Below are 25,383 nucleotides of genomic sequence, written 5' to 3'. Positions count from 1 at the left end.
TTTATAGTGCAATGGTCAGAAACTATCAGATTAATTTTTTAATGAAGTGTTGAGTTCTCAAAGATAATATTCATATAACTGATACATTTATGTTAAAGCTCTGAATCCAGGAAGATAAACTTTAAGAACGAAAACTTGAGAGTATTTTAGAAAACAATCTATGCATGTTTAGGACGGGAAAAAAAAGAGTTCTACAACTCCCGGCATTCCACAGCCAGCATACTGGGAATTGTAGGACTTTTTTCTGTCTAAACAAGCATAGGATTGCACCTTTAATCAGTTTCACTAACTGGAAACATATTTAAATATGGATTTTACAGACCTGTCTCTATAAAAGGATGCTCTGTTTATTGCTCTGTTTGTTGCACTGTTCTGAGCAATCTATATATTTGATTTGGGGAAATGCACTGTAACTTGATGGAATTTCCCTTCAACTGTTCAGATGGATACTGACTGTGTTAGCTAGTTAATAGGTAAACTAACTGCTAAAACAGTCCCCTGTTAATCAACTAAAAACCTTCAATCAGTTCATCATACTAAACTGCACACAATTGTACCAGCATCTACTCACTCAATGAAGTAGATCATGCCTGTGTCTGTGTAGGCCATCTCCCAATTCTTGGGCAGGGGCTCTAGGTTTTCTTCCCTTGATAAATAGTTTCTGAAATCCATGGAACTACTTGTCTGATTGTAACTAGGAACAGGCTTCATCCAGTCAGAAGAATCTGAAAGTCTCTCTTTGTTTTCTGCAATTGTTTAAGGGAAATTGTTAGTTTGTCATATCTTCATGCTGCTTTGCCCACAGAGGCACCTTCCTGCTTTAGTTGTAAAACAAATGTCAAATACAGAATTTCATCTGTACTTTTATGCCATGTTATTTTTCTATGAACTTTAAATAAATGAAATCTGAATTATGTACATCATCTGGCATACAGCAGACCTAAGCCCAGACTTCAAAGAAACTGGACAGATCTATACAGCCTATTTAATTGCATTTCCTTCCACTAAACAGCACTTTTACTTTCCATTAGAGAAGGTGCACGTTTCCCTCCCTCAAGTTACCAAATCTGGTACAGTATCATCAAAAGGGAAATAAAGGACAGGACTTCCTCCCTTTCTCCAACCCCCTACAGCTCTCTGCACCAGCCTAAAATCTGCTCCAGACGGTTTCCCACCCCACCAGAGCAGTTTTTCAGAGCATACAAGAAGCTGCAGGGAGTACCCAGTTCTGTTTCTATTAGCGTTGAATCCAACCCATAATGTGGAAGTTTGGACAACACTGTCAATAACTTAACTTCTATAATTCATTTGGTACTAGGTGTAATGAGGCTTGTGGATAACATTTTGGATGCTTTTTGCATTGCTTCAGTCCGATGTGTTAAAGTATGATTTATGGACTCTTTCTGAAACTGAATAGCATAGAACATAGTAAATTCAGCACTTAAAACAGAATAAAACCTGAATGCAGTTTTTGCAAATTTAGCAAGTTCTGTTTAAAATAAAGATGACTCCTGACAGAGTGCAGGGCTGGACACCAATGTATGTAGGATTGTGACCTGTACAAGTGTTTATATTTGTGCAGCACAGCGTCTAATTGTGTCTATGTGGCGAACGAAAGGAACAAACCACAGACACCAACTTAAATGGGTTATTAAATTGGCTACAACTTTATTGATTTGAACAAGATTGGCGGAGGCATAGGGCATGGATCCCCCGTCGGGCAGCCCGCCTGCTGCCCGATATTCCCCACTGGCCCACCTGCCAGGAGCGTTGGTGATGGGTGGAAGGGTTAGAGGCCCACCATGGCTCAGACCGCTAATGTAAACCCTTTCCCTCCACCCTGGATGTGGCATGCCTGCAGCCACCACGCTGGCCTGGTCTTGGCGCCACACCCACCCAGATCCCTTAAGGGGATCCCACTGCAGGGAAGCGGGGAACCCAATCCCACTCTCCCTTCCAAATTGATCCAGCCAAATGCCTAGCATGCCTCACAAAGTTGTGACATAAACAATACAATTCTACCAAGAGAGCACTGAAATAGTTCAACTTATTTAAACACGGACTACTCTTGCAATGAGAAAGGTGACACACACACACACACACACCCCGTCTTGCCAATTAGAAGGCAGGTAAAATTCCTTCCCAGCCCCGCTACTGGTGACTGACTTCTGTCCATTGCAAGATTTACTATTACCAGGTGTGGGTGGGTGGGGAAGCCAGCAACAGCAAAGGCACCAGCAAACGCATGAGTCCTCACTCTTTTATGAGCCTCAGATGGCTGAGAGAGGGAACTGCCTGACGCTCTTCCCGCCAGTGGAGACAACCAGACTTTTGATTGGCTCAGTGCTCAAAACCGAGGGGAGGCGTCGCCACCGCTGTTGCCCAGGCTCTTGCCAGCTCCCTTCCTTTCCCGCCACAGGACCTGTGCACACTCACAATGGTGGCTCCCCAGTAAGCGGGGAACTGGATTTAGGTTTCTAGTACTGCATGTTTTAAAATTATTTTCTTATGAGCCCTAGGTTTGCATGCCCCTAACAGAAATGCAGTTTTAGACCAGGCTAATTACGATCCAGGCAGCAATAAGGGGAACCCATGACATTTCAAAAGCATGCCATACTATCAACTCACAAGCAGCTTCAGCTCTGAGACCAAAGCTTCATGCAAAGCTTTAGTAATACTATGTTTGCCAACTATTTCTCCTTTGCAAGTTGTTACTCCTTCTCCTAAGGTAGTCTGTCAGTGGTTTGCAAACAGGTCCATGTCAGCAGACCAACGTGGCAGGACATACCTTAGATTTGGTTTTCTGTACCAGACTAGGATATAATGATCTGTGGGAGAGGGAATCAGTAATAACTCCATTGACATGGCATTACCTGGTCATTTTTGACCTGCAAGCTGTCTGTAACCTCAGCCAGGGTGGTGAACCAAATCTGAGGCTAGCAGCTGAAAAATCCATATGGTTTTCTGAGGTCTGTTGGAGATTTTCCTACAGGTTTAAGCTAGTGATAGTGCCAAGGCCCTGGTCTCTGCTCAGAATGAGGGGATGATCCAGGCTCTCAATATAATTGCTCCCAAACATCCTCAACCTGGTCACAGAGCTGCATCAGCACCCTAGAATTCTGGGTTGCTGAGGGCAATGAAACAACAGGTTTGATGACTAGAGCACAAACAGCAAAAGACTTGTTACGAGTACAACTGAACACAGGTAAGAATCTATCTTCAATCTTATTCTCTGGTGGAGATGGAGGCAAAGTGATGTTACTTCACTGCCACCATTACATCTGCTTAATGTCATCCAGTGGACCTCTTTGGGTGGTGAAGGACCATCTTGGAGTAGACCTTCTTGGAGCAGACCCTGGAAAGCAACATTTTGAGCCCTCAAAAGCCTACTGTGACTGATTTGCTGGACATTTTGCAAATAAAGTTGCTCATATCTATGCTGACTTACCAGCCTGCCTTGCACTCTTATGTCATCAACTGAGGGCCTTCTCACTTGCATCCAACCCAACAGACTTGCTTACAGGCCAAAGGCTTGCTTGAATAAAAAGCTCTTTGCCTGCTGGTGGAAGGATGGCAGAGGAGGAGTGAACTTAGTGACCCGCTGGCAGGGAGTTCTACAGCCTGGGAGCAACCACCGAGAAGGCCCTCTTTCAGGTCACTGCCAAATGTGCCTCTGAAGGTGGCTGTCTCAAAAGAAGGGCCTCTCCTGAAGATCTTAAAATTCCGGCAGGCTCATATGGGAGAAGCAGATCTTTCAGGTAGCCTGGTCCTACGTTTTATAGGTCATAACAAGCACTTTGATTTCTGCCTGAAAACAGACTGGTAGCCAGTGAAGCTATTGTAACAAGGGAGTCACATACTCCCTGTACCTGGCCCTGGTCAATAGTCTGGCCACAGCATTCTGGACCAACTGAAGTTTCTAAATAGTTTTCGAAGGCAGCCCCACATAGAGCACATTAGAGTAGTCCAAAGAGGATGTGCCTAAAGCATTTGTGACCGTGGCCAGATCAGACATCCCTAGGAATGGATACAGTTGGTGCACTAGCCTCAGCTGCACAAGTGCATTCCTGGCCACCACCGAAACCTGGGCATCCAGGTTCAAGGCTGAGTCCAGGAATACATGCCAAGTGTGAGTCTGAGTCTGTAAGGGAGTCCTTATTCCCTGATCTGCCTTTTGACTAACCAGGAGCACCTCTGTCTTGTCCAGATTAAGCTTCAATTTGTTTGCCTTCATCTAGTCCATTACCGATATCAGACACTGATTTAGAATAGCTTCCTTGGACTTGGATGGAAAGTTGAGACAGAGTTGGATGTCATCAGTATACTGGTGACACTGAACTCCAAAACTCCAGACAATCTCTCCCAGTCGTTTCATACATATGTTAATAAGCATGGGGGATAAGATGGAGCCCTGAGAGACACCACAGGCCAACAGCCATTGCATCGAATAGGAATCCCCCAGAACCTCCTTCTGAGATCGCCCCTCCCCAAAGGACCAGAGCCACTATATAACAGTGCCTCTCAGTCCCCTCTCAGACAGATGCCCCAGAGGGATACTATGGTTGCTGGTATCGAAAGGTGCCACAATCACAATGCTACTCACATTACAATGCTATTCCCCAAGATGTTATTTTATTGATTTATTACATTTATAGCCTCCTTTTCCTCCAAGGAATTCAAGACAGTGTACATGGCCATAACTCCAATCTCACATTGTACCATCACAACATAGTGTGGTAGGTTAGCCTGGCAAACACAGCAGTATGAGGAATGAACCCTGCAGCCTTTAGATATACCTTCCTGGTAGTGAAAGTTCCTAGAGTCCTACGAGGAGAAATTAAAGAGGCCGTTTCCTCTCTCTTTGCCAATTCAAACCTTTTTAACGTCAAGAAATTATTATGAAATCTCTGAGGAAGTCACTTTTTTTCTTTTTAAATTACTACTTTAAGAACATGGGAGACACATATAATGCTCCCTCACATACAGTGAAGCAGTTTATATTCTGAAATCTCTGGGGAATGTCAGCACTGAATTGTCACTCCCTCTCCATCCCCGCCCCCCAAACAAAACAAGTCTGCAATCAAAGAGACCATTACTCTCAACTAACTTCCAGTAAATTACATGTGAATTCATTCAAACCTGCTTGTGCTCAAGGTCCTAGCTGCAATCAAGAAGGAACATAATTGTTGAAGTAAAGTTACTACATTTAGATATAATAAAAATAAATTAAAAATCATGGCCAGACTATGTTTAGCTGTCAGGAACATGCTGTGGGTTTGTATATTATGGCAAACTATGGTAATTCAAACTAGGAAATGGAAGGGGGAATCACCGTACGCAGGGGGAGGGAGGAAGATAAACCTGTAGTGAGTTTTCAACAAACCAGGGTTTAACCATGATGGCTGAATTGAGCCTTAAAGTATCTGTGGTTAACTGTTGGCAGCAGGCTAAAGACAACGGCCACAGGATACTGCATATTTTGTGCTACAAAAAGATTTATTATTGCTTTGTCTCAACTTCTCTCTTCATATATTTCTGAATTAGAGATGTTGCCCGCCCACCCCAATGGTTGATGCAATATATGGGATTATATAGTTCACAGCTCTTGGAGTAATGTTAAATGGAAGTAGGGGATACTAAGCAAAGTCACAGGAGGACCACCAAAATCTCCATCTTTTCTTTGCAAGAGAAAAACTAAGCTAAGAATGGGATAAAAGAATGATTAAGAACTGAATTGTGAAGGGATAAACTAGGGTATATACTGTTTAGGGAAGATGTCCAGGGAATTTCAAATTGGGAACATGTGTTTTCTGAGCTTTATTTTATTCTGTTTCTTTTTAAATAATTTCAAACAACGTATACATAGTGAACAATACATAAACAATATCATTTTGTTCTTTTTCTACTAACTCCCTACCCACACATTTTCTTTCATATACTTACAGACTCTGAGCCTTCTGGAGAGGGATTATGTTATAATTTTCTTAAGGAATAGAAGAGCATACCAAAGAAAATTATAATCTTGATAGAGCTGCATCTGCTCAGACTAGTCAGATAAGAATCTAAATCACACATTTCTCAGACTAAAATACCCACCCAGTGAAGTGAAACAAACAGATCAACAAGGCCAGACTGGTACCCAAGAATAATCTATTACAAGACAGACCCAAAAGTGAAAGCTACAGAACACCACTTGTTATCACAGTCAGTGTTGAGTTCACAGCTCAATGCACCACTCAAATGTATCATCAGCAAACTACAACCCATCCTGGACCAACTATCTATCTATCTATCTATCTATCTATCTATCTATCTATCTATCTATCATCTATCTATTTTATTAATCACCCATCTGGCTGGTCACCCAGCCACTCTGGGCGATATACAAAGCATATAATAAAACAGTTTAAAACAATAAAATTCTACTGCTCATATGCCTTGGGTGGTAAGCTTTTACTTGCTTACCAACAGTTCCCCAATCTAAAAAGGATACTCGCTAGCAACAACAGATCTCGCAACAGAGATACGGACACAGGAACCACACCCCATGGCAGACACAGATGCCAGCTCTGTCTCCAATCTACTCTGGCAACAGTATTACAGGGCCTAATAATGCCATCCACAACATCAGGGGTTCATACACCTGCTCATCCTCCAATGTGATATATGCCATCATTTGCCAGTAATACCCTACTGCATACAACACAGGACAAACAGGCCGGTCTCTATGCAAAAGAATGAGAGGAAAGGTTTCTCCTGTGCAAGCACCGGGTCATTACTGACCCCTAGAGGGACACTGCTTGCGCTGGCGTTTTCATGGCAGACTATAGCGGGGTGGTTTGCCATTGCCTTCCCCAGTCGTGACTACCTTTCCCCCAGCAAGCTGGGTACTCATTTTACCAACCTCAGAAGGCTGGAAGGCTGAGTCGACCTGAGCCGGTTACCCGAGACCCCGCTTCTGCTGGGATCGAACTCAGGTCGTGGGGAGAGTTTCGGTTGCAATACTGCCGCCTACCCCTCTTGCACCACATGAGGCTCTATGCAAAAGAATAAATGGACACAAATCTGACATCAGGAATGACAATGTTCAGAAACCAGCAGGGGAACATTTCAATCTCCCAGGACACTCTGTCAATGACCTTAAGGTGGCCATTCTTGAATAAAGGAATGTCAAAGGCATATATCAATATGAACTTCCTGAAGTTCATCAAGAGATTCAACACTATTTTCTATGGTTTGAATAAGTATAACAGTTTGTATCATACTATATACATTGATTAGCTCACCACTGCAATTATGTCTGAATTATCACCCAACATTCTGTGAATGGCAACTGCTAAAGGTAACTATCACTGTCTGTACTTTCTGCTTTTCAGTTCCCTCTGACAACACAGTTTACATCTCCCTGAGGACCCAACCCCCAGCATATGTATATATATCTTCCAATGTGAGGTTAACCCTTCATGCATCTGATGAATGGACAGTGTCCATGAAAGCTTATGCTAGAATAAATGTGTTAGTCTTTAAGGTGCCACAAGACTCTTTCTTGTTTATACAAGTGTTATGGCTCTCAATCTCATCTGGTATTTCTGAATGGGTAAGCAAGTGTACTGACCTGTTCCTCCACTACCATTAACTGCTTCTTTTTCTTCTTCTTCTTCTTCTTCGGGAAGGGAACTGTCCATTTTCTGCATCTTGCTGACCGATGTCGTTCTTTTTCTTTGAGATTCTGGGTCAAAATCATTATCAAAAAGTACTTGGTCCACTGGATCTGGCTGAAATGGGCTGGGCTCTGCTGGAGGTTTAGGGGTACCATAGAAATTACCTTGTGTGCATGTATATGAGAGAGAGAGAGAGAGAGAGAGCGCAAATATTAGCACAATAATGAGAAAGAGCATTAAATATTTCTGCAGAGTATTTGTATCATTCTACTTTTCTGAGAGGCGGGCACCTCATTTAACACCAATTATCATATCTGAACTTTAGTATTAGTCTAAGTCTCGGCTAATTTATACTTAATATAATTTGCTTGCATGTGGTCAAGAAACCTTGTCTCAGCTGAGGATTTTAACCAGTTAGGGCAGCCTTCCCCAACATGGTGCCCTCCAGATGTGTGTGGGACCACAACTCCCAGAATGCCCCAGCCAGTGAGTAGTTATCCAACACATCTGGAGGGCACCAAGTTGGGGAAGGCTGAGTTAGGGGGAACCAAGACTCCTGGACTTACATAAAACATTCAAAATGATGCTTCATCTCTTTCAAATCATGACATGATTCACAAATAACAGTCTGAACACAAATTGGATACCAAGTCTTTCAGACATCTTACCATCTTATTTTCAAACTGGCCTTTGACATGTTGTAAGTTAGACACATGGCTGCTCCACAGACATGACTGCTGCTGCTACAACATTTTCTCCTACAGTGTTTGGACAGCATGCCCACAATTTTAAATACCCGTATACATATGCTTAGGTACTCTGATCAGGCTGGAGCTCCCTGATTTTTAAAAATGTGCTTAAAAAATCTATGTATGTATCACACACACTTTACATGTTTGCCGTGGGAAATGCTGGGGTTATAGTCCATCTTTGGCTTTTAGGACAATCCGATACACATTTGTGGGAGTAAACCCCATTGAATTCAATCTGCAGCAATCTTGACCTCGATACATAAAGTGTGTTAATGGCATTACTTTAAAGACAAAAAATTTCAAGGATAGTCTCAAAATTCTAACAGAGGCCTATGCATCCGCCCACTGAAACACACTTGCAGTACAATCCTATACATGTCTACCAAGTCAATGGGGTTTACTCCCAAGTAAGTGTGCACAAGAGTGTCTTAAAAGCCAAAGACAGACTATAAGTTTCCATTGTCTTATGTGTTTGATTGTCTAAATAATGCACATTTTTCTACAGTACATAGAGCAATATCCAAGGGTGTCATTCTGCAAACTCCAATAGTGCTAGCAGAGCTCTGCAGAATCTTTCCGTTGCACAAGCTGTTGCCCATTATGCTAGTGCAACCAGCTGCATGATGGGTTGCACTAGTGGAATGTCCAAGCTGCTGCACAATGGCACAAGTGTAATGCACAACTACTTGCGCAAACATAACTTTATTGGATTCTCTTTTCGCTCATAGTTAGGGACCTAGTTTCTGCTAGTGCAACATCATTTGGATACTGCCCATTGATGATTAACAGACATATTCTGCTTTGCAAAGAATCGCCCTACATATTGAAATACTGTAATTTTCAAGTACACCAATGTATTTCTGATAATGCTGTTGGAGCAGAGTAAAGCACTTAATCTCAAAGTGGCTGCCCTACATGGGATTGTAATTTTATTTTGTATTCACTAATGCTCCAGAATGACACATGCAGAAGAGATTTGTAGAAGTAAAAGAAAACAATGAAAATAAAAATGAATTCTATTTTAACATATACTGCACATGATAATTAACTAATCTGGAGTAATCTGCAATTTTTGGCAGGCTGAAGCCAAAATCAAATTTATTTTGTGCAGTAACATGAAACAGCAATTTACACAAAGACAATATTAAAATACACAGTTGGAGGTTTAGTCCCATGCTTTCAGATGGCAGCTTGTTCTCCAAAGAAAGCTATTAACTCAATATCAAATTACACCTTAGAAAGCTAAAAATACTATGTTGAAAATACTTGAAGGATCTCAGCAGTATTTTTCAATACAATAAGAGCTCTGGAACAAAAAATTAACAATTGGCTTTCATTCCTTAATTAATCATATGACTGTAGTAAGGGCATTTTGCACAGCACAGAGGAGATTGCCTGGAATCCTACTATGCTAATATTTTGAAATGAAACTTTATTCTGCCACTGTAAAATATTTTAGAACTCCATACCAAATGCCATTTCAAATGCCTTGCCATTGGCAAGGCAGAATAAGTGAAATGCTGTCACTTGATTAAAATGTGCTATTAAGGACGTGCTGAAAAGAAGGGCAATTTATGAACCTTAAAAATTGTGACTGGAAATATTTATACAAGAGTTGGCCCTTAAAATTAAAGAATACCTTAAATAAGAGAACGTTTAACACAGTGGCCTATATAAAATGGCTACATCTGTGCATATAATATACATAACACACCCATAAAGAGCAATAAAAAACTAAGTATACATGCAGTGGCTGCATTAAGTGGTCATATCTTGGGTTAATAAGCCAAGATATGACAAAGCTTTGTGCTCCCACATGCAGCTCCTGGATGCAGCTCCTCCTCAGCAGGCCACATTTAACCCTGGAAGTCTTCAATTAACCATACTTTCCTGTTAAACTGGGAAAAACAGGGAGCTTGGATGATGGCAACAAGGGAGAGGAGCTTCTTGATGGTAGCCCCCCAATTGTGGAACGCTCTCCCCACTGAGGCCCACCTGGTGCCAACATTGTCATTTTTTGGTGCCGGGTTAAGATTTTAATCTATTCCTAGGCATTTGATGGCATATGATGGGGATTTAATGTCAGTTGTTTTATCAGGTCTCGGTATTTTCTTGTAACTGTTTTTTAGCTGTTTAAATGTGTTAAAATTATAACTAAAAAATTTCATATATTACACCCTTGTTATCTTGTATTTTTTGGTTGTAATTTTTGTGAACTGCCCAGAGAGTTTTGACTATTGGGTGGTGTAGAAATTAAATGAATAAACTAAAATAAATTTTGCGTTGGTCAGAAAAATCCATAAATCAAGACCACTTAGCCCTGGAGAAATGCTACATAGAAGATCTGCATATGATTCAAGGACACAAAGGGTATCATTCAAGAAATTAAGACTGGTTGAAGGCTCTATCCCATATGGTTCAGTGTATGGAGGTTTGGGTGACAGAGTGTTCCCATGAAGTGTGATAAGGTCAGGATAGTTTGGCAGACACCAATATTCCTGGTAAGAAATCAGGAGGGTCATGGTAAACCATGTTTGTCACGGCCACCAGAAAGTCACCAGGATGAGCTTTAAGCCTTGGAAAGTACCCTGGTAATTATCAATATGGTAGGAAATATATATTGGAGGGAACAGGCCAACCATGGGAACAGAAAAGCATCACCTAACGACCCTGCCCTGACTCCCACTCTGCTAAGAAGTGGAAACAGCAGAAGTTGCTTGATGAAGTGAAGGTATCAGTTATTGGATGACCACAACATCGGAACAGAAGGTGAGTAACCCTTGAGCTCAGCTGTCTCATGTGTGACACCGACCTCATGTACCTCAGCTGATTTGCTATCTTGTTGTCCACTCCCACAAAGTGAGTTGCTACTACAAACATCTCTCTTGAGATGCACCAGTTCCATAGTGTTAGAAGGAGTCTCGCTGTAGTACTGGATCACATGCCTCCCTGCTGATTGATATAAAGGTTGCTACTGTGTGGCCTGTGGCAACCTGAATTATTATGCTGAATTACCAGCACAGTAGAGTCCATGAGTGTTGTGCGTGCAGAGATGGAGAGCATCCACAAGACAGGTGGCGATGCTTGGGTGACAGAGAGTGTGTGTAGCTCCTAGAGACAGACCTTCAACGAGTGAGGAGGTGGAGATTTTTAATGAATTTCCCTTCCAAAGTGGACTGAATGACTTGGACTTCAGGTGAGAGAAGAAGAAAAATCTCTTGCATCTTCTCTAGGACTGGAGTAGGCAATGGCTCCATATAGGCTAATTTTGCACACAGTGGCGAACAACCAGGGGAGAAATAACATTAAGAAAGGAGGGACCCAGTGGCGCAATTCAGAAGTAGTGAAAAGTGAGCAGAGGGAGGTGAGTGGAGTAGGTGCACCAAAAGAGTGGGTGTCTTCCTCCCATATAACACTTCCCCGAATCTCCAGCAAGTCCAGAAAGGGGAGAGATCGGCTACCCCGACCTTTTCCTGCTCCTTTTGCAGTTACTGCAAATGCGCAATTCCACCCCCCATCCCCCAATGTATTTCTCAGCCCTTAAATCTCAGTAAATTCCCCCTCCATTTACTTCCTAGCCTTTGCACAAGTATTCCCGACAGTTTAAAATCCTTTTTGGACCATTGGGCACACTGGGGAATTTGAGACCATGCTGTAGGCATCACCACAAAACATCTAATCAGTGGACCTCCACTTTGGTGTCTACCTGTTGCATCTATGGATCTTAGGCTGTGTCTATTCAGCAAAAACTTTTGTTTCATGTCTATTGGAGACCACAACATCTCTTTAATAAGGGAATGTCTAATTTGGCTAACTGCTGGTGGTGCAATAATTCTTTTAAACATATGTTTTGGCAATGTCCAGTAGTTACTTCCTTTGGGGAGGAAGTTATTATACAGATGAATTTTTTACTGGAACAGTCTTTAATATTCACTGATGCACACACTCTTTTAAATTATTTAATAATTTAAATTTTAAATTTACCTGCTTCATGCAAATTAACAAATGGTCAGCATGAATGGGTTCTTGTCACCCTTCTGACAGGTAAAAGACTGATATTACAACCCTGGAAGGATTGACGCTTACTATAATGTCAATCTATAATGCAATGGACTGAGGACCTTACAACACTTCCAATATTTGAACAGGTAGCTTATAGATGCCACTTTCAAATTGATACATATTTGGATATTTGGTCCAGTTTTGTTGAAAACCATGTATAATTGCTAGAAACCTGTATGCATTTCATACAAACCCATGTATGTATATTTTTAAAATGGGGAAAAATATATATTTTAAAAAAATTCGGGTGCTCGCAGGCACCATGTTGGGGACCCATTCTATGTGCTGGGGACCCCTGCCTTAGGAGGTGGATGAATGGGAATGGGGCAGCCACACCAGCAGTACTTATAGACACACACACACACACACACACACACACACACCATGGGGCCCCATTCACTCTGTCCCATGCAGCCACCTTCGCAGGGGTTTTTTTTTTAACTGTCAGGGAGATTTGTGCACATCTGATGAAGTGCAGTAACCGCAGCAGTAACTGTTCCGAAAAGGAGTAGTAAAAAGGAGGCAAGTTAATATATCTCCCCCTTTCTGGCCTAGCTGGAGACTAAGGGAAGTGTTGAATGGGAGGACACTGAGAAGTGTCAATGAAAAGCAAGAGGATCACATTGCCAAGGGCGAGATATTGTCATCTCTCCCCTGCCCATTTTGGTGCACTTACTATGTGCACCTCCCCCCGCCCCCATTTTCAGTGCTTCTGAATTGTGCTATTGGGTCTCTCCTCTCTCTTACTGTTATTTGTCCCTTGGACTTTGGCAACTGTGTGCAAATTAGCCTATATGCAGCCTCATCCGGTCAATTTCCTTGTACTTTACCCACTCTACTTCACTGCTCGCTTTGACAGGTACAAGGAAATTGACAGGGCAAGACTACAAATATCGGACAGCCATAAGTACGCTCTTGCACACTTGCAAAAGCCCAACAACAACAAAATAAAATAGAAAAATTCCGGCCCCATCTGTGCAATTTTGACGCATTGAAAAACTTTTTTTAAATAAGGTGGCAAATGAGTGACAGTCCTTCCAAAGTGCCATTTTGGCATCGGTGGAGGAGCAATCACTGGCGAGGGAGCCTGGAGGCAGCACTGACAAGATCACCAGTGCTGCCTCCTTGCAGAGCAGCTCTATAGCCAATCCCATCAACCCACGATAAAATCCCTCTCCCGGATTTGGATGTCAGGGTGGCTTGTTTGTGAAAATTAAGCCACCCTGCGGAGAACACAGACGATACGATAATCCACCATAGCTGGCTGTCCATAGTGGGTTGTCATGTCATGCAAATCCATTGAAGTCATTGTATCTGGGTCCTTGGAAAAATGTATTTATAAAACCTTTTTTCAAAAGTAGTGTGAATCAGCTCTTAATCTGTCCTGTGGTATAAGGTATGACAACTTTTAGCTGTACAGGAAATCTATACAGTCGTACCCATTTTTCCTTTAAAAAAATAACCTCGTCTGACTATAGCACAGCTTTTAAAACCTGTTTTCATATAATTTTCCAAGCCACATATAATAAGGCAGAGCAAAGATGGCACAGCTGTCATTGAAGCATTATCTGAATTTTGCTCTTCCTGACACTTAAGTTGAGAATATTTTCTTATCTCTAAAACAATATACTATGTCACAAATGTATCATTTGTGAATCCCTGACCTAGCATTCTCATTTTCTGCATGCCACATTTTAACAGCTCTGCCCTATTCTCAGCAGGGGATCAGGGAAAGCCTTACTGAATGATAGTTGTCAGTTGTAGGTCAACAGTAGTGCCTATGGCTAGGAACAAAGGCAAGTTACATTAATTTCATTATACATGCCATTTACAGAGAAGCCCATAAGCACATGTGAGAAGGATTGGTACCAAAGCACTAATTGCCCTATAACCTCTTGAAGTCTGGACTCTCAGGCCATCTTTTCTCCTTGTAAGCTAGAGAATCTAATGTATTTTTAAGTGGCCACATAATATACCTGCGCAGTATGAAATAACTGTGAATATTAACAAGCAGCATATAAAAAGTAGGACTGGGCAGAGAAGAATTAATCTATAAACACAATATATTATTATACCTGACAGAACATGAGAAGATACTCATCTAGCAAATTAGCTGGTGGATTAAGTTAAGTTTTGAACATACCATCATATGTTCCACTTTCTAGCAAGGCTCCACTTTCTTCTAGTGCCTTAAATTGTTCAACAGGAATAAAATTATAGTCCACCCCAGGGACTTCTCCATCTCTCGGAGCTCTTGTAGTGCCTGAGAATTTTAAAAAAAAGAGGGGGGGGGGCTGCTGGTTTACAAAATACTCAGGTTGTTGCAGATCTTGACAGGGAAATGATCTAATGCTGCAAGCAGGACCACCACTTCAGCAAGATCATAACCAGAACATTCTCAATCACAAGCACTCCAGTATGTGAAACTACAGCAATAAATTATGTAGCAATAAGATACTCTTAACAAAAGAGCCCTCATAAATTTATGAAATTTATGGTTATGAAACACATGCAACCCCCCCCCCCACTGAATTTTGGTTCACAAGAAAGCATTAACACACTGCTTTCTTGCTCTCTCCAGCTCTTTACAGGCATTCACCTGCTTGTGTGTAGAGCAAAACTGTGTAGGCCATGGGTGCGTACATAAGCCCCCAATGTCCCCACAGCCCTGGCTGTCAGTTAGACCTTCCTGTGTTGAGCACAAAGGACTGTACAGGGCTCTGTAAGCACATGCAGCTGAATGAGCTTACAGAGGTTCTGTGATTCGAAACCCTGATAAGACAGGGTTTGCGATCACGAAAACTCCATAAGCACGTTCAGCTGAATGCACTTACAGAGTCCTATAAAGACTTTTGTGCACAACACACAAATGTCTAACCGGAAGCTGGGCACACAGGGATGGGGGGGGGGGCTTATGTGCATGCTCACAGCCCCCAACACATTTTTGCCTTCACACAAGCAGGCAAATGCCTGCATAGGGCTTCCATGGCAAATAAAACTTTCCCTTGAAAACAGGGACAGCCAACTTCTTATGCCTAATGGGGTCCATATGTATTTGTATCCAGCTGCTGGTGGACTGGAAGGTATAATATCATGTTTAGAATTTGAAACAGATTAGTATCATCTAATTATGTGCAAAAGCTACTGAATAACAATTTTAAAGAATATTTTTATAAAACTGAAAAATTACAAATGGAAAGAAAGATGCTCAGTATGGTGATAAATCACAGAATGCATTTCTAATGGAACCAGATACATCCCATCAAACCTTTTCCTATGAATAGATTCCATATTTCCTAAGCCAGGAGCTATCACTAGGATTCTTTAGCAAGGGCACACTACCTCATCTTTTTCTTTCAGCTATGTTGTCTTCCCCCAGCTGGATGTCTCTTCCTACTACAGCCTTTTAAGCACTCTGCAAAAGAGGACCAATCAGAGAACCTGTCTGTTTTGCTTCTCCAGAACTCTTCCTATTACCGTAATGCATGATGACTATATAACATCTCTGTGTGCCCGTTGTGGAGACACTCTCAGGGATCTGAAGGATGGCAGCCCAAACTACAGGCAGGGTTGTGGAGACCAGACAGAATTCTGCAGACTGGATATTGTGGCCTGGTAGTCAGCAATCTGTGCTTTAGAGCAGGGGTAGAAAACCTTTTTCACATCAAGAGTTGCATTTCTTCGTGAGTATGTGGTTGGGGGCCGCGTGCCAGCAGCAGTGGGTGTGGCAAAAGCCAAAGGTGAGCTAGGCCAACCCTTTTCTATCTTTTTCATTCTCTCTTCCCAGTTCATCCATCCATCTATCCATCAATCCTCCATTAATTCTCTCTCTCTCTCTCTCTCTCACACGTACACACACACACACACACACACACGTACACACTGTGGTCCCCCCCCTCGACATACACACAGACTGTCTCACATAAAAACAAGGTTCAGATTTAACAGCATTGTTTCCTCTCAGAAGTAAGTTCCATTGAGTTCCATTGGGTTATTTCAGATGACAGCAAAGCAGGCATAGATTAAAGACCACTATTTTTCCTGAGATAAAACGAACACGCATTTAAAAGCAGTATTTCTTTTCTTTACTTGTCCTTGAACCCCGTTCCTCCTCTGCAGTCAACATACAGCCAGGCAAACTACATTGCTTTTTAAAAACAAATAGCTCCTTTCAGAAGCCAACTATGGAGCAGCAGCAGGTATGCCTGACCACAGAGTATGCCCCATAGAGTGCCAAGTGAATGCTCTACCTACTGTTTTCTGTGGGTGGCACTCTAAGCATGGCTGCCAAAGTGTCTGCTAGAAGACAGTCCAGCATCTGCACTCAGAGGGCCAACTGCAGAGCATGACAGCTCCTTAGAGGGCCCAGCAAAACTGGCAGCGGTGGCAGCATGAACTTGGGAAAGGACATTCAGCACAGCACACCAGCTCCTTATTTACTCCAGGGAAAATTCAACCAGCAGCAGCTCTAACAATGAGCCAACTACTCCCATTATAAGGGCTTTTTTCCCAGCTTCAAGCTGTGGCTGTGGAGGGAACTCCAAGCGAGCCACAGGAGAGAACCCTGAGGGCCACATGTGGCCTGCAGGCTGCCCATATATGCTTTAGAATTTGAATGATCAAAGCCTCAAAGAAAATTATAAAAAAAAAGTATTTTCAAAAAGGTAATCTGAAATAGGAGAAAAAGAATAGTTCATATTCAAGGGTTGTGCTTCTAGCATCACTAGAGATGTAGAACCCAAGCACAAAAACAGCAATGTTTCTGCTTAGCCTCTCCATTCTATATTCTGTATTTCTGGATTCTGCATTCTATGTTAAACAAGTAGGGCCTTGCAACAACATGTTGCACTGTAATCCTTTGCATGTGTTATCTGTGTCTGTGATTGAAGGGGATGAAAAAACAAAATTTAGCATCAAAGACAGCAGTCCCTGCTCTAACTTGCATCTTACTTTATTTTGTACCTTTTGAACATTTAAAACTACACAGGCAACAGAACTCTTGACAACTGAACTGGAATACAATATGATGATGGATGCAGACACACATACCTCTCAAGCTAATTCTGAGAATTCAACATAGCATGCCAGGGAGTTTGGGGGAAGGGGAGTGAGGCAGTACACTGGACCTATATACTGCTTCAACCTGGCACTTAGCTACAGCAGATGGGAGGAAGGAAGCGGACACCTAGTTTCCCTGACTTAGCCATTCTTCAGTCTACGAGTTGACAGGGAGGGTGGCAATGCATCTCTTCCTCCTCTCAATACCAGCTCCTGGTTTGGGTGAAAGAAATGTATTACTCTTAAACCTACATATATTTCACAGTTTGCTTGGGTTTTCAGCATCTCAAATATGTTAATGCCATTTGCAACTTTATATACTCAGTCCCAACTCCAGATTATTTTTGAATATTGAATCGCACCATTCCCAATATGGATCCTTGGGGGAACTGGTTGCTCTAAAATTCAAATTTAATGGCTTACAAGTAAGACCAGGACCATAACGCTGCTGTGTGGAGTGCTCCTATTCACTGTACCAGTCCATCAGCAAAGATGTCCTCCATAACATTCTATTCCATTCCCTCCCCCATCAGTTTTCTATTCCTCACATCCAACAGTTACTTAGCACAGCATGACCACTGAGCCAGTTCAGTCCTCGTTAGCCTGATTCTGCACTCCACTTTAGGTTTCTTTTCTAGTGATTGTTCTAACATACTTTTTCTAAATATTTTATGCACTTCTGCAAACCTTGGGCTTTCCCCAATTTTACTGATACCTCTCCCCTTTGTGTACAGATGGTGTCGTTTTAGCTATAGAAGCAACTCATGCCTGAATGATGGAAACAGAGTGAACACTTAGTATACATGTTAATATGTTACCAGGCTATTTTAAAACTGAAATTATTTGTATAATTAAAATTAAAAAGTAAAGCAACTCATTGAAATCTTATTTTACTTATGTATGTAGAAAAAACCCAGTTTTTATCCATTCTTGTTATAGTACAGCTATTTTACTTCTTTGATTTTGGTCCTCCAAAATGATGTCTTACTTAGGGTGAAAAACTCAGTTCAAAACCTTTCCCAATTCCAGAATTTCACCAATTCCATATCTCTTCCAAACAGTGTCAGATACGCCTTAACTAGCTTTTAGTTATCAAGGAGTGAACACCTCACACACATGCTTCCCATCAGAAACTGTTATCCCTAGAAGACAAAAACATGCTTACCTAGGCAAGTCTTTTTACAGACATGATGAAGCCTCTTTCATTACTGCTGCCCAGTCTGATCCAGATAACCTCAGTATCATTGAGACTCAGGCCTCTGGCAAAGAGGCTATTCTGTTACACCTTCAGTAATCCCAGCACAATTGTTTACCCCCTAATCTTGTTGTTTTCGTGAAACCGACTATCCTTCCATGTTTTGTCATGCTTTTCACCTGCATCTATTATGAAAAGTTTTTTGACCTCCTGAGATTTCAGCATCGAGGGAGAAGTATTTCAAGAACAAACTTAAACAGAGCCTGGAGGTTTTTCCAACTCAATGAACTCATTCAGAACATTCAAATTCAATGTCAGGCTTCCAAAAACAGCACATTCGAAAGACTGTTACTTTGCGATTGATATATTATATATGTTTAGTTTATGTACACTCAATATATAAACAAATACACTAAAATATTAATTTTAACAATTTGTATATTGTCTGAGAATTATCAATTGTTTTCTTATTCTATAGGTTGATGCATTCTGAATTCAAATTAGGGATAATTATTCATGTTTTCTTTCAATCTTTAAATTTAAAAACTTTAAAATAAAAGAGAACAGGTTTAAAAGAAACTGAGATTTAATCAAGTAACAACATAATGGGATTTTTATATACCACACGTCTTAAGTCTATAAAAGCCCAGGACTATCCTCTTTAACAGCTATATAATATAAAAAAGAGGTAGCAGACATGAATATACTAAGCAACATAGATGTTTGGGAAGAATACAGTATTTCAGACATAAAAAGCATGTTGAAAGATGGGGTAATGCAAACGTATATGGAACTGTCTGAAACATTTGGTAAGCAAAAAAGCCAAATGTTGCAGTAGTTTCAGGACAGATGTACCGTAAACAAATTATTTATAAAATATAGCCCTTTAAGAAATTGCACAGGATTTTCTGCATAAAAATAAAGGACTGGAAAATTTTCTGGAAAATTTCCCAAATTTTCTGCCCTACATCATTGATTCATGTATAGAAGTATTTTCGAGATTATTACTGTTACATTTTTGTACAACTGCTGGAATTTTCTGGAATTCCATGAATTATCTGGAAAGGCCGTTGTTGAATTTTCCTCTCCTTGCCATATCTGGTGCTTAAGTAGGAGAATAACAATGTATTTCTCCCTATTGCAACCCGCCACTCAATCTAAAATAGCAGTCCCATTCCCCTCAATCCATGGGGAGCAGGGGTAGGGATGCCACAGGTGCCTGATTCAGTCCAGGAATCCAGCAAACCTGCTCCTGCCCGCACCCCTGAGCCCTGCTCGCCGAGCCCCTGCTCACCCCCTGCCCGTGCTCAGCGAACAGCCTGCATTCACCCAGGCAGATGTGTCAAGCTTCATGGTTGCCATTTTCTGAGAAGTAAAACAGCGATCGCAAAAATGTGCACATTTGCGCACACACAAAATGCGCATTTTTGTGAATGCACATATTCACGTATGCAAAAAAACACATCTTGCAAATGCGCATATTTGCATGTGCATGAAAATGCGTATTTTATGAAAATTGCACATTTTCATACACACACAGTGTGCCTTCGCAAAAATGCACATTTCATACAGGAGAAGATGTGCATTCACAAAATGCGCATTTTTGTGCATACAAAAACATGCGCATTTTTGCGATCGCGGTTTTATTTTTTTTAGAAATGGCGACCACAGAGCTCGACAAGGCCGCTGGGGTGAGTGTGGGTGGGAGGGGCTCAAGTGCAGTCCAGGGACCGGCAAGCAGGGACAGGGGCTGGGCAGAGAACCTGGACGGGGATGAGTTCGCACATCCCTAAGTAGGGGACACATGTGCAAATTTTCAAAAACCAATTTGAGAACCTAGCTAGAACCCATCCATCTGATGTGGTAATTTTATGGCGTAAATATGCATTCAAATATGAAGCACCTCTCCACCACACATATACTTTGAAGTGTTTGACACCCCCACCACCATCCTTTTATTCCTGACAAAAACGTTAACAGAAATATTTATCACAGCTTCTGTGTTCTGCCCCCACAGGTACAGGATTAGCAACACTAAGCAACTAGCTTCTCAAAATGCAGTTCCTCCCTACAGCTCCAAACTCTTTCCTTAACAACAGCCTCAGAAGCTCCTGAGGAGGCTCCATACATTACTGGAATCTTCCCACCTTGTTATCACACTAGTCAGATCCTGCTGCATTTGCATGGAAGTTAAGATGTCTTATTTTTAACATTGTTTTCCATTTGGTGTGATTTTGGAAAATCACTGGCCAACTACATCAAAATAAAGGGACCTATCTGAAATTGTACCTGTCATGTACAGCAACAGCATATTTCCAGAAATCAAGAGAACCATCTCTTTTTTAAAAGTATATGGGATTGCTTCATTTTTTAAACAGCATATCCTCTACAGCCACACTCCCTGTCCCTCAAGTGGTTGGTCCTTAGACAGCCAAAGCAAAACAAAACTAAACAGAAGTAACCAGTAGAAGCAAAGTCACAGCTGGATGCAACTAGCCACCAGTAAGTACATTTTGGCTGGGTTTGCACGACATGATAAGCCATGATGGTTTATTATTCTGAATTAGCCATGATGGTTTATCATGTCATCTGCGAGTGGTTTTCCCCAACCATGATGGTTTATTTAGCCAAAATAAGCCACCCTGATAAGCCGTAGTCTACAGTGAGATTTATTTCAACTATCATGGCTTATCATGTTGTCTGGCGCTCCAGAGTGGCTTATACAGATCATCTACAGTGTCGCCTGGCAAGAGTGGTCAAAACCACTGCCACTGCTCTGTTTCTCTCGGGCGATCTCTGCTTCTGAGATCTGCCTAGCAACAGATTGTGCTCTCCCCCCATCTCTGCCCTCACCCCTCCCTTGGCAGTGCACTCTGCAAACTTCCAAAGCGTCAAACCCCCATCTTTCCCATGGAGAGGCATAGCGGCGTAGGGTTCTAGTTTTGCCTTGGGTGCCTCACCACGATGGGAACCCGTGTATGAAATTTTGTCCCATTCCTACAAACTTTCACCACCGCCTTTTTGGTGCAAAGATGTTTTCACTTGCATGTGTTTGCAATCATGCAAGGCTTTGGTTGTGCATCGGGTGCCTCCCTACAAGGGGAACCTGTGTATGAAATTTTGTCCTGTTCCTACAGAATTCCAAGTATTAGAGCAGCCACTGCCTTTTTGATGTGGGAAGGCAGGGGGAAAGGGTGATGAAAGGAGAGGTGGGGAGCACTGCAGTTGGGTGGGGCAATGGTTGTGGGAGTGCAGGCGGGCAGGAGGGAAGGGAAAAACATGGAAATCTGGCTGGGGAGTGAGGCGGGGAGGAGTGGGGTGGTGCAGCTTGGGTGGGGTGATGGCAGTGAGGCTGCTAGGAAGCAGGTAAGGATCGATTCTGGGGTCTGATCAGTGGCGACAAGGCAGAGACAGAAGAAGACGGTCCCTAGCGAGCATCTGGCCAATCTGAGAGAGGAACGTGATGTAGCTGCAGTGCGAGGGTCAGTGGGGAATGGTATCCAGTGCAAAGGAAGCTGGGATACCATCTCGACTGGGTGGGAGGACTACAGAGAAGAGAAGTGAGGAGTGAAAAAGAAACTACTCTGCGTAGTTTATTTGTCCGATCGTGTGAGTTATTGAAGTAGCTTATTTTCCAGATAAGCTACTGTGAGTAGCTTATAAACCACCATGGCTTAAAGTGACATGCAAACCCACCCTTTGGCTCTATTTGTTACTCCCTGGCAATACTCCCAGCCCTGTATTTGTTACTCCCTGGCAATAGTAACTGAATTTTCAGAGTCAGTTTATACTTTTAACTGAAAACTGCATGCTTCTAATTTATCTCAATCAACCTACAGTCTGAAGAGGAGAGTGAACGAATTTGAGAGACAGACTCCCTTTCTACATTCTTGCTGCCATGTGCAATGAGACTGTATTTAAGGTTAAGTTCACATGCTGAATTTTTTATTCATTCCTGCAGCAACCATCTTTGCCTAGTCAAGAAGATCAACTACTACTTAAGAACAACCACTGCTTTAAAAAGATAATCACAGCCACGGCTGAATCAAGGTCATGACGGCTCCTGAGGATAACTGTCTGTAGCAGGCCCCTTACTCTATCCCCAGTACTGAACTCACACACAAGTCACACCTGATGAGGAGGACAAGCTGATGGGAGAGTAGCAGTGTGTCCCCTCAACCTTGTCACAAGTGTGGACTGAGGCAATGGTAAGCCAGTAACTGAGTTCACACATCACGATAAGCCATGGTGGTTTATAAGCTACTCACAGTTGTGTATAAACCACCATGGTTTATCATGTTGTCTGCAAGTGATTTTCCCCCACCACGGTGGCTTATTAAGCCAAAATAAGCCACTCTGATAAGCCATGGTCTGAAGTGAGGTTTATTTAAACCATCATGGCTTATCGTGTCATCTGGTGCTCCACAGTGGCTTAAAGAGTGATTTAAAAATCACCTACAAAGTTGCTTGGCAGGAGCAGTCAAAACTGCTGCCGTTGCTCTTCTCCAGCCGGCAAATCTCTGTTTCCGACATCTGCCTAGCAGCAGAGGGAATGAAATGGTAGCAAGTGGTTGGTTTCTGGTAACTTTTCCATGAAAGTTACACAAGTTACACAACCACAGCCTTCCTTTATCCACTACTGCAAAGTTAACACAACCACAGCTTTCCCTAATCACACTATCCCACTATCATAAAATAGTACAACTGAGCAATAGTGCAAAAGAAAAATAAAAAGTGAGGAGGGAAACAAGCAACTGCAGAATACTGAACAGGAGAAAATAGGGGAATAGGGGGGAAAACAGCTCACTTTTCCTGAAAAAGCAAAGTCACACAGTTATGCAGTGCAGCACTTGATGGCTCCCCATGAGGAGACATTGTGGATAAAATTTTGCCCTATTCTAGCAAAGTGTCAAGGAGTTACAGCCGTCACCCACTTTTTGGTGTAAAGTGGGCTTTGCTCACACATGCTTGACGTCGCGCAGGGTTTGGCTTGTACGAGCTCTTAAAATCAAGCCATGCCAAGGTGCCGTGAAGCCTGCTTTCCACCAACTTCATACACAGGTTCCCCTTGAAGTGATGCACCCAAGGCACAAGCCAAACCCCTATTTTCCCCTATTCACTATTCTGTAGTTGCCTCTTCTTCACTTTTTATTTTTCCTTTGCACTATTTCGCAAAGCAGGGTAGCGTAATTAGGGAAGGATGTGCTTGTGTAACTTCACTGTAGTGTGACAGTGCGATTAGGGAAGGCAGGCAGGGTTTGGAAAACCAGCTAGGAAGAGGCCGGTGGGAGGAGGGAGAGGGAGTAGGAAAAGCAGCTAACAATCAGCGATGCACTGATAATGGCAGGGGTCCAGCAGAGACAGGACACAGAAGAATATGCCCCTAGCATGAGAACAGGCCAATCGGAGCGATGCAAGTGATTTAGCAGTGGTACAAGGGATGCCAGGATTTGGTTTCCAATGCAAAGGAAGCTGGGATACCATCCCAACCAAGTGGGAGGACTGTATAGGGAGCAGGGCTGAGAGCAGTGAAAATAAGCTGCACACAGTAGCTTATTTGTCCGATCGTATGGGGGGGCACAGTAGCTTATAAACTACTGTGAGTAGCTTATAAACCACCATGGCTTAAAGTGATGTGGAAACCCATCCAGTCCCTGAAGCTTCTCTTGTTCTCTTCCACCAACTAACTGTTCTCACTCCCAAATATCCTCAGAATTTCACATAAACAATCTGATCCACGTGTTTCTTTATTGAACATTAGAATTCCTGAACAAAGACTAACTGTGCTCTTCTGAGGTGGAAACTTATATAAAAGAGATTCTCAGAAATGCCCAGAAAGCTAGTCACAGACATTGCAGGAGTGCTTTCTGGAGATAGAGAAACAAGCTTTTAAAATAGTCCTCTGTTATAACCTTGCTCATAACAATATTTGTGGAGACAAATGTGAAGAGATCTATATGTTCCGGTTTCCTTGCAACCACCCCAACAACAACAATAACAAATCAAGGTTCTTGATTTCTTTGTCAAAATATCCAAAACATTATATTGAGGCAGGGGTATTTTGTGAATGGGCACCACATACCCATGACAGCCATTTTGTGGTGGTGACCATGACCCTTCCTCAAAATCCCAAATGTGCCCACCGGCCCAAACAGGGTGGAGACACCTGAATTAAATTCTGAGAATTACTAGTCTTATATTGTAAAACAGGGCTAAGCAAACTGGGGCTCTCCCAAAATCTTTTACCACTGGTCATACTGGCTGGGCTGATGAGAGTAAAATTTCTACAGGGCACCAGGTTGCCTGCTCCAGTTGTAGAACACAGTAACAAGCATCCTTCCCACCCACCCCCCCAACTTTCCCCTAAAAACTTTAATTTTAAAATTTGTTTTTCCACGATTACCTTAATTTTTTTGCTGTTTCCTCTCCTTCTTGGTCCATTTATGTACCCTATTGCTATTATGATCCCTTTAAGAGACATGGACCTAATATTAGGTTTCTATATTTTATGTAGTTGTAAATATTTTTAAAAATAGAAACTGCCTTAAGCTTTGGAAAAGCAGCATGCAAGTATCTTAAATGTACCCACCACCTATTCACTTTGTTTCATATCTTTGATCAAATTGACTGCTGCCTATGAAAACAACTTGAATGT

The 25,383-nt window shown here is 42.1% G+C and overlaps 1 protein-coding gene across 3 annotated transcripts in view; it reads right to left on the bottom strand.

The window, feature by feature from the left end:
- MAGI3 (membrane associated guanylate kinase, WW and PDZ domain containing 3) overlaps positions 1-25,383 on the bottom strand; it is a 304,410-nt gene that overhangs the window by 146,389 nt on the left and 132,638 nt on the right. For all 3 annotated transcript variants that reach the window (XM_084853476.1, XM_084853477.1, XM_084853478.1), the window contains exons 3-5: positions 14,619-14,738; positions 7,616-7,825; positions 572-746 (exon numbers count right to left, since the gene is read on the bottom strand). In XM_084853476.1, coding sequence (XP_084709602.1) covers positions 572-746; positions 7,616-7,825; positions 14,619-14,738 — 505 coding nt within the window. The remainder of the gene's footprint in view (positions 1-571; positions 747-7,615; positions 7,826-14,618; positions 14,739-25,383) is intronic.

This window comes from Heloderma suspectum, chromosome 4, assembly GCF_057233095.1.
Source record: "Heloderma suspectum isolate Gila_16-S chromosome 4, 16-S_ref, whole genome shotgun sequence".
In the NCBI taxonomy this organism is placed as follows: domain Eukaryota; kingdom Metazoa; phylum Chordata; class Lepidosauria; order Squamata; family Helodermatidae; genus Heloderma; species Heloderma suspectum.
Note: the sequence above shows the minus strand (reverse complement) of the source record. Positions and strands in the feature narration are given on the sequence as shown.